This window comes from Sceloporus occidentalis, unplaced genomic scaffold, assembly GCF_023333645.1.
Source record: "Sceloporus occidentalis isolate IW3139 unplaced genomic scaffold, rSceOcc1.0.p SCAF_6, whole genome shotgun sequence".
NCBI lineage: Eukaryota > Metazoa > Chordata > Lepidosauria > Squamata > Phrynosomatidae > Sceloporus > Sceloporus occidentalis.
In genome coordinates this window covers 74,844,553-74,860,635 of record NW_028316986.1, presented here as the reverse complement: position 1 = coordinate 74,860,635, position 16,083 = coordinate 74,844,553, and the positions used below count along the sequence as shown (strand labels likewise).

The 16,083-nt window shown below is 39.1% G+C and overlaps 1 protein-coding gene across 2 annotated transcripts in view; it reads right to left on the bottom strand.

The window, feature by feature from the left end:
* Positions 1 to 16,083, bottom strand: part of PRKN (parkin RBR E3 ubiquitin protein ligase) — a 938,258-nt gene that overhangs the window by 651,376 nt on the left and 270,799 nt on the right. For both annotated transcript variants that reach the window (XM_089530072.1, XM_089530073.1), the window contains exon 3: positions 9,447 to 9,687. In XM_089530072.1, coding sequence (XP_089386198.1) covers positions 9,447 to 9,687 — 241 coding nt within the window. The remainder of the gene's footprint in view (positions 1 to 9,446; positions 9,688 to 16,083) is intronic.

Genomic DNA, 16,083 nt, shown 5'->3' with positions numbered 1-16,083 from the left:
GAGGGTACATGGAACAAGAACTGCAGTCTGCCAAGCCTGAATTACATCAATGCTAAAAGAAAAAGAGAAAAAAAGTGAAGACATGTTCTCATAACCTGTAGCCTATATCTGTTCATGAAAACAACAAAATATAGGCTTGTGATAAACCGTTTGGTATGACTCATAATTAAGCCTACAGCTTGATAAAGCTTTCAAAAATGAGCCAATTAATTTATGCAAATTGTAGAAGCTACAGCTATCCCCCATGCCATTATTGACTCACACTGATCAAAATGGACAAAAAGTACATTTAATTTCAAAATGTATGCCACTGTTCCTCTATCAAAGATATGGGTGCTTCCACACAAGTTGTTTCTATGCATAAAGAAAAGCTGGTTAATGTGTTAAAGGCATAAAAGCAGGTGTCTGTGTCCACATGTGCACATGCACACACATACATTTGAAGTACTAAATTCTAAGATGTTCAGTTTTTGACAATAATAACAATGCCATTGTCTTATTTGTCTGGTTCACTTGATGAAAATTTATATATGTTCATGTTTCATGATGGCAATACAGATGCTTATGTGGAGGCCATTTTGGATGGATCAGTGCTCACATTTTGATGCTGTTCACAAGAAAGTGATGAAAGGAAAGGGGAGACCCATCTGTTTATTTTAAGTCAAAGAGTGTTCAGCCTAATACCATATTAAAATGGACAAGAGAAGATGTACATCATTCTGTTACTTGACCTGGAACTAATTTGACAGTATAAGTTTTAGAAAAGTGACAACCAGTTCAGAAATTTGAGTTGATTGTTTGCTTCAGGCAAAGGAAAGACACAGAACATTTTTAAAAATGCTTTCTAATAATCTAAATAAGAGAAGATAGGATCTTAGTACTTCTAAAGAGTCCCTAATAATTTGAGGAATGTGCCATAGAAATATTATGTAACAATGAGCAGGCCCAGTATTTGTCTCAATCGTTTCTGTGCACAATCCTTTGAATACACATGGTCATGAAATCTAACAGCAGTTATTTATAGCTATCTTTGCTACATTTAATAATTACAGCAGCCATGAAACCTGTTGAATTAACTTTGCATCTGATGACGGGGCCATACCCAGACACTTCTGCAGTCCTATCGACCCCCCAAGAGGCATGGGATAGCTGTGGAGGGGGAGCTTATAGAGCCTGTATGTTACGTTCAGGGAGTGAGATATGTCTCAGCCTATTACATGTTCACAGGCATGCGTCTGTTCCCCCTCTTCCCAGGCCTTCAGATGTCTCCGGTGAGACAGCTGAAGGCCCGGGAGGATTGGGGGGGGGGGTAGGAGGAGGAACAGGTGCAAGTCTGTTTCTCCTCTTTCCCCCTTGCCCCCCCCCCAGGCTTTCAGCTATCTCCGGAGGTAGCTGAAGGCCCAGGAGGGCGGGGAAAAGATGTCTCACCCCAGAGGTTCCACCCCAGAAGGCAGAAGTCCCATCCCCCCAGAAGTCCTGCCCCTGGCACCAGGTGATACCCAGTGCTGGAACACTTTTTAGTTTGGGCACTCAGTCCCTAAAAGGTTCACCATCACTGCTCTAAGCAGTTTACAATGTCTAAACCAATTGCCCCCAACAAGCTGGGTATTCATTTTACCGACCTACAAAAAGATGGGAGGCTGAGTGGATCTTGGAGCCCTCCTCTAGGATCCAACTTACACCATTGTGGCTGCAGTACCAGCATTTAACCACTGCACTACCAGGTCTCCTTAGCTGTGGAAGACTGTCACATATTAGGCCCCGTCATTAAACATATTTAATCTAAGAACAGTATACTTAATACAGGTATCAACATACAACTTGCAAAGTAATAATTTGAACAAAAAGTCTGTTGATGCATGTTCAACTGCTTGTATTTTCTCCTATTCCTATTCTTCCATGTTAGTCCAGCGTCTAATACCAAATTTCTGTTAAAGTGTTACAGTCAGCCCACACCATTTGCGGGAATTAGGGTCACAGGGCCCCTGCATCAGTAGCAAATACCTGAATATCTCTACCCCCCCCCCCCCATATTTCACATGCACAAAATGTACCTGTACTGGCATGGTAGCAGCACCTGGCTGTATGCATGCTCACTCACTCGCTCGCTTGGGCAGGAGGAGAGGGAAGGGGTTGGAATGAGGCAGAAGGAAGGAGAAAGGGAACACCCATCCCATCCTCTTCCAAGCTGCCTGTCACAGCAGGGGAAAGCACACCCTCCCTCCTGACTCTCCCACCCTATATCCTACACCCACCTGCCCATATGAGCAAGCAAGGGAACACACTCTCCTGTCCCATCCCCATCCCTCCTGCCCATTCCTGTGAACAAGGAAACACCTATGTGATCCATCCCAGTCACACACATATACACACACATTCCATAAATAAATAAATAAATAATCCATCATCACTGCAGCAGACATTCAAAATAATCATAATGGGGATCCACAGGTACATTCTCCTCCATGTATGGATGCACCATGAAAATTATTTTTCTTTCCACCTCTCTTCAATCAAACAGGAGGCAAAGGAGAAAAGAGGAATCAAATGTCCATGCCCTCTTTCTCCACTAAACTACCCCAGAGAGCCCAGAAATGGTATTTCACAATTACCATTGGAACATATGGTTGTATGCTTACATCATCTTTGTAATGAAATGAAATCCATGTGTTTTTCTCCCTTAAATCATAGCAAAACCTGGAATATCCTGAGGAAAAGAAAACATCTCATCAGACACTGCTTGTCATCCACCACCAATGAGGCAGAAATGTCACTCAGCAGGCTGTCTTATTCATGACAACCAAGAAATAGCGGGGCTCAATCATAAACTGAACCAGTTTGGAAGAAAATGCCCATATGTATCTGCCATGCTGTCAGCCTGCTGTTGGGATGCGCGCTTTGTCAGAGGGAGCTTCATTATGGCTGAAATAACCAGAAGAAATATAGGACATAACCAAATGTGAATGTGCTGTGAAAAACCTAGACTAGGGATCAAAAACATCTTGCAGTTGGAAAGATTTTAGTGAAGACAGGCCATCTCAGCATAGCAAGATGGCCTACTGAGAACTGTCCAATACCCACAAGAGTTCTCACGTCCAGTGTGCGATTGACACACAAAGCCTTTCCTTTTTCTGTTGTACTTTTTATGAGTTGTGCAAAAAAATCTCTGCACTGCAGAATGGCATCTTTTTACATTCTGTAGCTCAGCATGCATGCACACACACACACACACAGAGAGAGAGAGAGAGAGAGAGAGAGAGAACAAGGGGATAAAATATCAGGCTGATTAGTCAAAAAGATGCAAACAGCCCACTCACTACCACTATATAGTATATTTAACTGCCCATGCAACAAGACTTCCTTTATCTCCGTTTTTAATTTTGCAAATTTGCAGAAATGCCAAAAAACACAATTTCAGAATTATGAAAAATCTCTCTAATGTCTCTCCACAAGCTCACCATTTTGTAATCTCACTTTATTGTATCAAGAAAAATTAATGTTTGCATTTTCACATTTACTATGCCAGGAGAAACCAAATCAAGATTTATATTCCTAACCTAAACTTATCTGGTACAAAGAAGCAAATCTCTCCTTGTTTTATTCTCATGTGCAAGAATGAAAAGTTCCATGATTCCCCCCCCCCCCCGGTTCTTTTGTATAATGTGTTCTTGTTGATGTGTGTGTGTACACTGAATAATTCTTTCTCCTCTTAGTTTCTGCCAGGAATTAATCTCAAATTGTCTGTGATTAATGTAATTTATATCATAACTATAGTTTTTTGTGGGTTTTTCGGGCTATGTGGCCATGTTCTAGCAGAGTTTCTGACATTTCACCAGCATCTGTGGCTGGCATCTTCAGAGTATCTTCTGAAGATGCCAGCCACAGATGCTGGCGAAACATCAGAAAGAAACTCTAGAACATGGCCACATAGCCCGAAAAACCCACAAAAAACTATGGATGCCGGCCATGAAAGCCTTCGACTTTACATTATATCATAACAAACAGGCAGCACCTGATGCTACAGTTTTTTAATACATAAAGTTGAGTCAACTTTGACTCATGGTGACTCCATGAGTCACCTCCAAGCCCCCCTGTCCTCAGCTGCTCCCCTCAGGTCCTTTAGGCTCGGGGACCTGGTCTTCTTGACTGAATATATCCATCTAACATGTGGCCTTCCTCTCTTTGTACTGTCTTCCACCTTTCCTAGCTTTATTTTCTTTTCCAGTTAGCTGAGTCTTCCCATGATGTGGCCAAAGGATTGCAGCCTCAGTTTGGTCATCTTGGTTTTTGGGGAAAGCTCAGGCCTGAAGTGCTCTAGTACCCATTTATTTGACTTTCTGGCTAGCTGTGGTAATCTCAGCACTCTTCTCCAACATCTCAAATGAGTTGATTTTCTTTCTATCATGCTCTATACAGCCAAAGTTTTTGCTGGAATCTATAAAGCACATACAGATTTTCTTGTGGAATTCTCTGGAGTGTATGTTTGCAATGTGGTGCCTCTTCTTTCCCTGAACCCTGCTTGTACTTCTGGGATTTCCTGCTCCATACATGGTAGGATTCACTGCTGCAGAATTTTGAACATAACATTTGTCCCGTTTTCTGTATTTGATGGCAGATTTTAGTTAGAACTAGAGCTGATTCTTTCTGTGTGGACTGTATCAATTCAATTAGATTGCCATCTGTTTCTGGTGATTTATTCCTCCCAATTATTTTGAGTGCAGCTTTCACCTCACTTTTCAAAATTGCAGGTTTGTCTTCATATGATTCCTTTTCCCATGTGTTATTCATCATTTCATATAGCACTTCCATATATTGCTTTCTTCATCTTTCTATTTCATCCATTCATATATTGTGCTCCTCTTCTGAGCTTAGAACATACTTAGCCTAGGTATGAATTTTTCACTGAATTCCTGGATTTTCTAGAAGAGTGTCTCATTCTTCCTTTTTTGGTTGTTGTTTTCTATTTTCCTGCATTTTTCTTTATCCTTGCACTATAGTTGTTTAAACATACATATACTTTTGCAAGCTGGGATTTTTATTTATTTGTTTGTTTGTTTGTTTGTTTTTGCAAATAAAAGTGAAGGTTTTCATGCAAAAAACAAAACAAAACATTGTTTTGACAAGATATTCTCCCAATTCCTCTTTGCCTATGGCTGACAAAAAGAAAAAGGGTGAAAAGTCTTGCAGCTTCAGTTGGAGGGTCTCATCATCTCAAGCAAGGCACCCGTTCTCACCAAGGATGAGAAAATTTATGAACATTTTATATCCCTAAAGCAACATCCATCACCAGCACTACACCTGTTCAGGAGGAAATCAAGAGCTGTACAGGTATATGCTGGATGAATATTTGGTGAAAGGGACAATATAGAATATATACCACAAAGCCTTTTTTTTTAAAAAATGACACCCCAATCTCAACACTGAAATTTCAATATAACATGCTCCTTTTGAAATGATAAGACACCCCAGGTGTTTCATTAGTTGTTCTGTCTCTGAGGTATGCATCCTTAAAGTGAGGTACTGATTTGTACTTAAATGAAAATCTTGTTATTAATTGGATGGAAGATATTGATGAACTCAATTATAGCAACCGATGACCCTCTTGTGATTTGTACACATGGTGCATGCCTCGTAAAATCATGTACAGTTACTCCAGTCACTGGATGGCTCTTACATGCCTTTGAAAAAATTATTAAAAGATCATCTGCAGTTGCTAGAGAATTCACTGCCACCCTCACTGCAGAGTACTGTTACGAATCGATTATAGCACTTCATAGATCACTGCTTCAGGACAGAGGAGGAAATCCTGTAAAAGCTTTGCCTATCCATCTCTTACAACTCTGGTGATGGAGATTCCAGTACTTCCCAATGACACGCAGAAATTTGTTTCTGCTATCCATTCTGAAAGCTGACTGGCATGATCATTATTAAGCTTTTGAGATCTGGAGAAGAGTAAGAACTTAGTTTTAAGTTAAAATTTATCACATGGTAAAAACTCCCTGGTCTCTCTTTCTTTATAATGTTTGTTTTTCTTTTTAAAAAAAGAAAAGAAAAGAACTGCTGGTGAAACAGAAAGTAAAACCATTGCTAACAAACGTTATTCCATCACACTAGCTTTTGACAAATAGGTTGTTTTAGTTTAGTTTAGTTTTGATGTAGGAGATCAAACTAAACTACTGGAACAGACCTTGGAAAATCTGGCAACTATACAGGAGGTCTATTTTTTTTTTTAATATCTTAATAGTCACTTTATTTTCCTAGCATGCCAGATTCCAGGAAGTTAAGCTACAGCTTTATATTTGTGTGTGTATGTGTGTGTGCATGCGCATGTGCACACACATGCCTTCAAATCACCTGTTGACTTATGGCAACCCCATGAATCTGATAGGATTCTCTAAGGCAAGAAGTATTCAGAAGTAATTTTACCAACTCCTTCCTCTCACACAGCCTACAGCTCCTTGAATTCAATGGTTGGCTCCCATCCAGGTATTAACCAGGTCTGATCCTGCTTAGCTTCCAATGTAAGACAAGATCTGGTTCTTTTAGGGTATTTAGGCCCCAGCTTTATATCTAGTCGGCAGCAATTTTTAAATAATTGTTTGAAAAGCTTAAAGTTACGCCTTTGATAGTTGCCTTCATTTCTGGGGTTCTCTCTTATGTTAAGCATATGGTGATATGTCAGATTTGTAGAATAAGCCATAGTGGGTCAACTGAGGGTAAGTATATTTGTTCTTCAATTCTTGTCTATAAGGATGTAAAAACTGGATGTGATTTATAAGCATACCAAAGAATGTGATCTTATACCTCTGGTTCTTCCATCTCCGTATATTCCAGGTACTATTTTTGAACTGCTTTTCCCTGTCTCTCTTTAGTCCAAGTAGTGGAGGGCTAGCATACAACTAACAGGATTTATTTTGTGGATGTTTTAGTTGAAATAGCAACTCTCTGTTGCTAAATATGTGTATAAAGGAACAAAACTGAACCACACATCAGAATCTTGGAAAGTTAATTCAGTACTGCCCCTCTGTCCATTTTGGGCCAGACATTTGTAGAACACAGCATTGCAAACAGGTTGAATTTCTGCTATATGCTCCTTCTCATTCCTCTGCCTAATTCCCTCATTGGCCAGTTATGTATGACCGCCTGCAGTTTCTCTAAAGGTCTCTTCTAGACTTGGTCATAATTTGAAGTAGATATTATACATTTATCTTCTACTTTTTAAAAAAGTAATTATCTCCAGGAAAGGCAATGTACTGAGCCAAAGCTTGCTGAGTCAACAACAGATTGTTGACTCTATGATCGTACAATTCTTCAGCCAAGGTGCATAGTACAGAAGGTCTAACCTAGAGGCATGGATTAAAATGTCTCCCATTCATGCTCAGCTCATCTGAACCTCTGCTCTTCACTTAAAACTATGCATGGTGCTGCAGCTACCCAGCTATCTTGCTACTTTGTTTCATGGTTACAAGTTAAGCGAGTATCAGAACAGAGCCGCTTGGTGCTACAAACTCAATTCAACCCATATGGAAGAGTTGCTTTAAGGGCCAAGGGGTGGAGACCCTTTGAACGTTAGATGATCTTGATGGGCCATGCATATCCTCTTGCCTCCCCACACTCCTAAATCTGTTTTTAATCAAATAACTTTTGGGGTGCAGAGGGGGGCCTGGAGGCCTTAAACCTGACCTTGGGAGCCCCATGTGGCCTGCAGGTTTCACATTCCTCAACCTGACATAAAACAACCCTGGGCTCATTCCCACTATGAATTAAAGCAAATTGCTGATCGGTTTATATGACTGCTGTTCACATTTGAAACCAATTCCGATCCCGCTTTGATCCATTTCTGTCACAATAAAGTGAAGCAAATGCAAAAAAAAAAAAAAAAAAAAAAAAAAAGGTTTTCCAAATGTTAGTTTTCAAGCACTTCTTTTTGGAACAATTGATTCTGGAGCATGTTCAACAAGTGGGAATTACAGATCTGAATCTCATCATTCTGGAGGGGAGGGACTAATGGCAGAGGAGTGTTTAGCATCCTTACTCAGTTTTTGGTAGATCCACCATCCCCCCCCCCCCAGCACTGCCTTTGTGCTTGTGGTATGACCTATGGGCGCATGATTATTTTTCAAAAAAAAAAAAATGGATAGAAATTCAATTCATTGATTTTGCAACTACTTCTGAGGCAAGTAGTTGCAAAACCAATGAATCAAATCTTCTATCAATTTTTTTAAAAAATAAAATTGACAAAATATTCAATTCATTGATTTTGCAACTACTTGCAATCAGTGAGGCAAGTAGTTGCAAACCCAATGAACTGAATCTTCTATTAATTTATTTAATATATATACCCAAGCTGTGCTGCCTGGGCTGCTGCTTACATCATTGATGATGCACAGATGATTGACATGCATTTTGAAGCAGCGCAAACTAGTTAGCATGGCAATCATGCCAAAAAAGAAGCGATTATAAGGGGATAATGAAAAGATCCACTTTCATAGTGGGAACCGACCTTTTGGAATCAATTTACCAATGCAGAGCGAAGGCAAATCGGAAACTAGTTTAAATGTAAGTGGGAATGAGCCCCCTGTTGTCCCCACCAAGATTCTGTGTTCCTCTCATTAATCTGAAGCCTTTTTCAAGAAAGTAGGCAGTTCTTTCATAAAATGTGACACAACACTGACAGATCTTTAGACAATAATAATATAACAATGGAAATAAATGGGCAAAACATATTACAAATTAAATTAAAGGAGCAAATTAAAGGTAGCCCCAGATGTAATGCACATCACCACTCCATATCTCTAATTCCCTGGGCCAGTTAAAACTGGGCATTAATAAATGACATAATGGACCAGTCCTCAATGACCAAACTTAATAACAACATTTAAGGTGAGAATCCCACAAGGGTTGACAGACAAGACAAAAACAACAACACATTTCACTGGTGGTATGGTACTGAGAATTAAGAAAAGGCAAATAAATATACTTGAATAGCAGTACAGCTGGTTACTGGCTCCCAAACAGAATCTGGGTACTATAAAAAGTGATATCAAGGAAATCCAGGAGCAGCATAGCTTGTATTGATTAAATGCAAAGATCTAGGCTAAAAGAACTCTGAAAATTGTCTTATCTGAGTTTTTCACATATGGCTCACAAAAGCAGGAGGGGAGACTACAATTTTGTAGTGGTACAGTCAGGATGATGACTCTGGAGACTCCTGCTAGGCCATGAAATTTACTGGGTGACCTTGGGTAAGTCACATGCTCTCAGACTCAGGACATAGCAATGGCAAACCTCCTCTGAACAAATCTTGCCAAGAAAATCTCATTATATGGTCACCTGCAGGTTGCCATAAGTAAGAAACTACTTGAAGGCACACAACAAGCAAACACACAAAGTCATTGGGGCAGGGGCTGCATTGTATTTTGCAATGTCTTGAATCAGTACATTACCTGAATTGTCAGATGGAGAAGAGATGCTCTTTCCTCCTGTGTCCAAAATCACAGCAAGTCCAGCTGAGTTAGAAGGGAGAAGGTTGGTATTGAGATTCACACGAGTGAGGCTTTTGGCTTCTCTTCCATCACTTGTTAGAACACCACAAACATTTTCACTTCCAGTCTCAATCCCTCCTTGATCCCTTTTCTGCGAAGTCTGAACAACATGAACAATACTTTGTTGGGGTAAGTCGCAGCTCTGAAAAATAAGAATACAATTTCCACAAATATTCAAGTTCTGTTTTCTAAATAGCTTCCCATTCATTGCAAGGATAATTTCAAAGAAGAATAAAGGAGATTCAGAAAATGTGGCAAATGTCAAATGCAAAAAGTAGGATTGCTTATGCCAATTAGAGGACCAAAAGGGCTAGATACTTCTATACATTTAATGGGGAAGAATGGGCTGAAGCCAATGCCTTGAACTGCACATTGGGTGAACATATTGTGCAGGACATCTTGCACAAGGAGAAAACATCTGCAATGGATGTGATACTAAACAAGGGGTGAGTAGTCTGGGAATCAATCCCATCTCCATTCCATGGCCCTCAAAAGTTGTTGTTAACTGAGTTATACAGTTATACTCGGCTTCTATCCTAGGATAGATAGACAGGATAACAAAAGCTAAGAAATTCAAGCTGGATGTGGTGGAATATAGTATATGTTAAGATAGCTAAGTACCATAATGGTTGCTGGAAGTACTTGAAGAGAATTTTAAATGGTAATGAATAAGCATGTATGTTTAATGTATCCGTGTGTTGTTGTGTATTATGTTTGTATTTGTTTGGTTTCCATATTCGTATATTGTATATATCATATTTTTGTGTAATAAAAAGAAAAAAGAAAAAAAAGTTGTTGTTAACATTTTTAAAAAGGCCATTTTCAGGGTGAGGGGGTTTTCCCAGCAGACAATGGATCATTAATTAAATAGACACCCTGAGCCCTAGCCATTCAACAACAGAACAATACACAAATTAACATGCAAATCGCTTCCTCTCAACTAACTTTATATACCTCACTCTCTTCCATGCCAGCATTCTCTGAAATTGCCAGCCACAGCTGCTGCAAAACATGAGGAAAAAATCTTCTAGAACATGGCCTCATAGCCCAAAAAACCAACAAAAAACTATCTATATTTTTCTTAGTGCAGTTTTGTTTTCATAATCCTAGTAAACATGGACAGAAACCTTTGTAAGAGAATGTGTAACTATTAGTACAAAAAACTTTCCTAATTTTTGCAGTCTCTCTTTTTAATCAATATATGGGAATTCTAATCTCAGTTTCACACCTATCAATTAATTCAGTTATTAAAGATGCAAGCTCTTTTCATGTGCTGTTGGTGAGGATGACATTCATTCATAGAAGAGCAAGCAAACCCACACGCAGCTGTGCTCCCAGTGTCATACACATGGGTGTCCCCTTACCCTACCCTACCATTCATGCACTGAATAAAGCCTTCTATGTGTCAAATGCAGGTGTACAAAACGTAAATTTCATATGTGAAGTCGAAGGCTTTCATGGCTGGCATCCATAGTTTTTTGTGGGTTTTTCGGGCTATTTGGCCATGTTCTAGAAGAGTTTCTTCCTGAGGTTTTGCCAGCATCTGTGGCTGGCATCTTCAGAGAATGTTTGCCTGGAAAAAGTGGGTATATATATACTGTGGGAGCCTGGGAAAGCAGGAGTGATTTGCATGTGTATTGTTCTGTGCCGATGGCAGGCCTCAGGCTGGGAGGCTAATGCAAAAGAGGTTTAGTGTCTGCTAATTGGTGATACTACTCCCAGCAGATAATGATCACCAATTAGCAGACACTAATCCTCTTTTGCATTAGCCTCCCAGCCTGAGGCCTGCCATCAGCACAGAACAATACACATGCAAATCACTCCTGCATTCCCAGGCTCCCAGGCGCGCGCACACACACACACACACACACACACACACACACACTTTTTCCAGGCAAAGCATTCTCTGAAGATGCCAGCCACAGATGTTGGCGGAACATCAGGAAGAAACTCTTCTAGAATATGGCCACATAGCCTGAAAAACCCACAAAAAATTCTAAATTTCATAAGATGGAAGAGACACAACTAGATTAGCAGGCCCAGATTACATGTCTACACATGACTAACACACAAAGAAGGATTTACTTAATGTTGCTACACTCAGAATCAGGAAAATGCACACCACAATACCCTGGTTTCTATCATTAAAAGGGAGCTTATACATCTAGGTTCCCTTCCATACACTGGGGTGCAGTTAGTATTTCTATCCTCAGCCTCATGTGTTGGTTAAGCACAGAAAAAGAGCACCTGAATTGCGTGTATGACATCAGGATACTGTAGGTTCCAATAGATGCTGTGGCACATGGAACTCAACAAGGAGGTAGTCATTTTGTATTCTTTAACGAGTTCTGCCTTTTGTCCAAATTGCCATGTTTGTTCCCTTTTCAATATGACCAACAGGCAACCTCTTTCCATTTTTTTCTCATTTTCAGGTTTTTTACTTTATGCTTTAATGCACTCTGCAATATTGCTTTTCTCCATCACCACACATGTGGCATTTTGTCTTTGTTTTTATTTTGAGTTTAAACTTTCCCACCCATCCCTCCACCACACTTTCAATTATTTTAGAAAAGCTATTTATATTGATTTCTTACATAAAGTTCTAAAACATGAAAACACATTTGATGCTTAAAATTGAATTTAATAACTCTTTCCCCAAGAAAGTAATAATCCATTCAACAGAGACTTGCCAGAGCAATGACTCTGCTGAGTTATTAATCAAATAATGCTAATACTTAGTTTTAACTTTCAAACTTCATGTTAACATTAAAGAGCTTTTTTAAAAACACCACAGTTAAATAGTTCAATATCAGTTAATTCATTAATAAAAATTCAAGGTTACTTCATTAATACAAAATCCACAGAATCCTTATTCTAAATGACCTTTAAATTAATGATATTGGACTCAATCCACTAAGAGTATATTTCCCAAATACAATTAATTTTGGGGAGACTTACAGAACAGTTTCCTGTGAATTCCATGCATTATGAACACATGGGTGCTTCCCGGAGCAAGCAGTTCTTGAATCTTTTTCCAGGCTGCTTGAAAATGAAATTGTGGGGAGTTTGGGTTTTCCTATCAGAAGGTCCCTCCCACATTAAAATAATAGAGAGGGTATATTAAAATAATGCATATGCACACTCAAAGCCAGTACTAGAACTATCTTAGGCCACACATACTGGCTGGAACTGAGAGGCACATAACAAATGTGTAAAACGCTCCTGTGGAGCATGCAGCGCTCAATTTCTCTTTGTAGTAGCAATCTCTGGAGCCTTATGGGGTGTTGCCAAGTACCTCAACTCTGGGGAAGTAAGGAGAAACGTCTTGCGGGTACATGGCATGCTGCACACTATGCTTTAGGCCCCAGCCTCCCCCCCAAAAAAAAATGCACTTAAGGAATGGTCATGCAATAGCTCTAGAATTTTCTGAAGATACACTCTGCAGGCACAGGATAATCCAATTGTGTGATTCCCAGAGATCACAAAGAAGAACTACATTTTATAGACATTTGACAATATAAGCCATCTAATAATAATAATAATAATAATAATTTGTTTTATTTATATACCGCTGTTCCAAAGATCATAGCGGTGAACAGCAAGTAAGCTAATTAGCAAGTAAGCTAATTTGCCCCCAACAGTCTGGGTACTCATTTTAGCGACCTCGGAAGGATGCAAGATCTAAGATTACAACTTTTTGATTTCATAATACTTTATCCCAAGAGTGGAAGGCTAGAATGGGTTGGCAAAGCCAAGCCAGAAACCTTGTAGGTGTGGGCATCCGGAGGAATCTGGAATAGGAAATAGGATAGTAGAGAACTAGTACATGCCAGGTCAAAGCACAAATAACATATTGCCTATATTGCTCTGAACTTTTTGGAAGAGGGTGGCACAAAAATTCATTCAATCAGTCTGGCACATACTAGCTTTTTAGACTCCAAAACTGATAACCTGGCCCAACAGATCATTTTATTGGTGCAGTAAAACACTGGGTGGTTACCAACCTTCTATAAACCCAGTATTTGTCTTCTTTGTTGTAGACACACAAGAATAACTAATATACAGCATGGAAATAGTTCCACCATTGCTAGTTAAATTAGAATGAAACACATTAAAACAGGTAAGCAGTAGAACTTACATAAAGTCTGGCCTAGCAGTCTCCATCCATTTTTTTATTTTTCTTGTCCTCTCCCCAACTGCATAGGCAAACATTTATTCTTCCATGTCTCAATTAGATTACATAATAAATGACAAATTAATAATGACTACTGGAGAGCTGAAACTATTACAACAGAAGAAGCTGTGACATATAAAATAGGTTTTTATGTAAAACTGAAGACAACACATTCATATTAATGGAAAATCCATTGTCAGGGATAGAATGCAAAGACAGTAAAGGTGACTGTAAAAAAAGAAGCAAACATATGAAGTCTTCACATGAGAGAAAAGCCCACCATATCTGGTTGTGCTATTATTAGTGCCCTCTGGTACTTAAAGGACAGAGTCTATGTCATAGCTTAGAAACTGTGTGCAGAGAAAGAAAATCAATTGGGAAAAGTGAGCATGCAAGCATTTTTTTACGATTTCTTTTATGCCTCGCCAATGACCAAGAACATGATAGATAAGACATTCTCCTGCTCTCTCACACACATATGTACACATACACATACTGATGAGACTTAGGGGACAGGGCTGGACACCCTTCCACTTGCTCGGAAAGATGGGATAGCTTAAAATAGAGGCTTACACGCATTAGAAGCCTTATATATACTGTGAATATACAGCAACTGTTTGAGAATACCCAAAGGAGAAAAAGAACCATTCACTGACTCAAATATATGAAGCAAACAGAACACCTTATCTAGTATCGGATTCTATTAGTACAAAGTACAAAAGTTCAGATTAAGTCAGGTGTTTTTATGGGTTTGCTGAGTTACTGACAATATTTAATGGAAGACCTGGATTTAATTATACAAATTATAGATAGTCTTTTTCGGAATTAGATCCCTAGCACACACTGAATGCAGTCTATTTTTCATGATGTTGTGCATACTATCCCTAGCTGGTCTGAATTCACTTTTTGCCAAGTGTTAATATATAGAGGCGGGGGGGGGGGGGGGGAGAGAGAAACTGCAGTAAATTACTGTATTAGCACAGTATACAATCCAACACATTTTCAGGGACCAATGTGACAACGGTCAATTTATTGTTAAGTGGGCTACATTCCCACAGGGAATGCTTGTACAGTGAAGGCACAGAACTGTGGCTTACTGAGTATTATTAACACAACAAAATCATGCCATAAAATCCCAAGAAATGTGTCAGCATATTTGTATGCGATTTTTCATTGGATAATCTTTCCCAGTTCTCTACTTCCATTTATTTAAAACGTCGGCCAGGAAACCATAAAAAGGCAACTTTTAAAAATGTACATATATATGCAATATCTGATGAGCGGAAATTATTCATTGCTTTTTTGAACTCAAAATGCCACTAGAGTTTTATAGATTTCTTTCTGAGGAGCTCTAATGGCAATTCATAGCAAATTAAAGGATGCAAGCCTTAAAAACATGCAATCATGAGGCTCTCAATAACTCAGAGGCACTATATGCAAATAGATCCCTTAGAATCAAGACCTTTTCCACTCTTCTTAGGAGCAAATTATTTGTGCTTCTGCAGAAAGTTAGAAGACTGAAACTAGAAATGAACCTTGAACAGTGGGCAAAATTAATACTGATATCTCAAAGATGGTGATGATGGTGGTGGTGGTGATGTTTCCTAGTCATGTTCAGAATGGAGGACATTTTGAAATTCCTCCTGGACAGAAGGTTGAAATGTAGAATATGTCCTGGGAAAGGAGGATGTCTGGTCAACCTGTCCCAAAAATATGTGTGAGAGGATTTCAGGACCCTCTATGAAAGATTGCCAGTGGCTTTAGGATGAAGGAAGAATTGGTTTCTGTTGCACAGGGACCATTTTCATGAATGAAACACTACATTGTAAAGGGAAGCTAGGCCCCTGTTGCAGTCCAACATAGTTTGATTTAGCAATATACGATGCATTTACATTGCTAATGCATGAACAGATATGCAATCCATTTTTGCTGTGTGTGGACTGAAGGATTTTTTTGCTCGTTTAGTAGAATCCTAATAATATTGGACAAGGATCCAAACAATTCAATAAAATACACATAGTGGGGTATCTCCAGCTTCTTGTTCATCTACTTGAAGCTAACAGTAGAACACTAATTCCTGCCAAATGGCTAGTTTCAAAATGAGTTTTCATGGAGCACAGGTAGCTGCCATTCAAGGATCAAAACCCTCCACTGCTGGCACCATACTGGCTGTGTAAAGTATTTACACATTTATGTGGAATGTGCCTACTGCATGCTGTACTCTTTTGCTAAACAATACATTTAAAAACACTACATAGTGATTTGTTAAATCAGGTTATATCAAGAGATTTTGCTTACCAGATTTTACATAGTAAAGGAATATCTGCAAATGAGAGGTATTGTTTATTACAATGTATTTCCCCC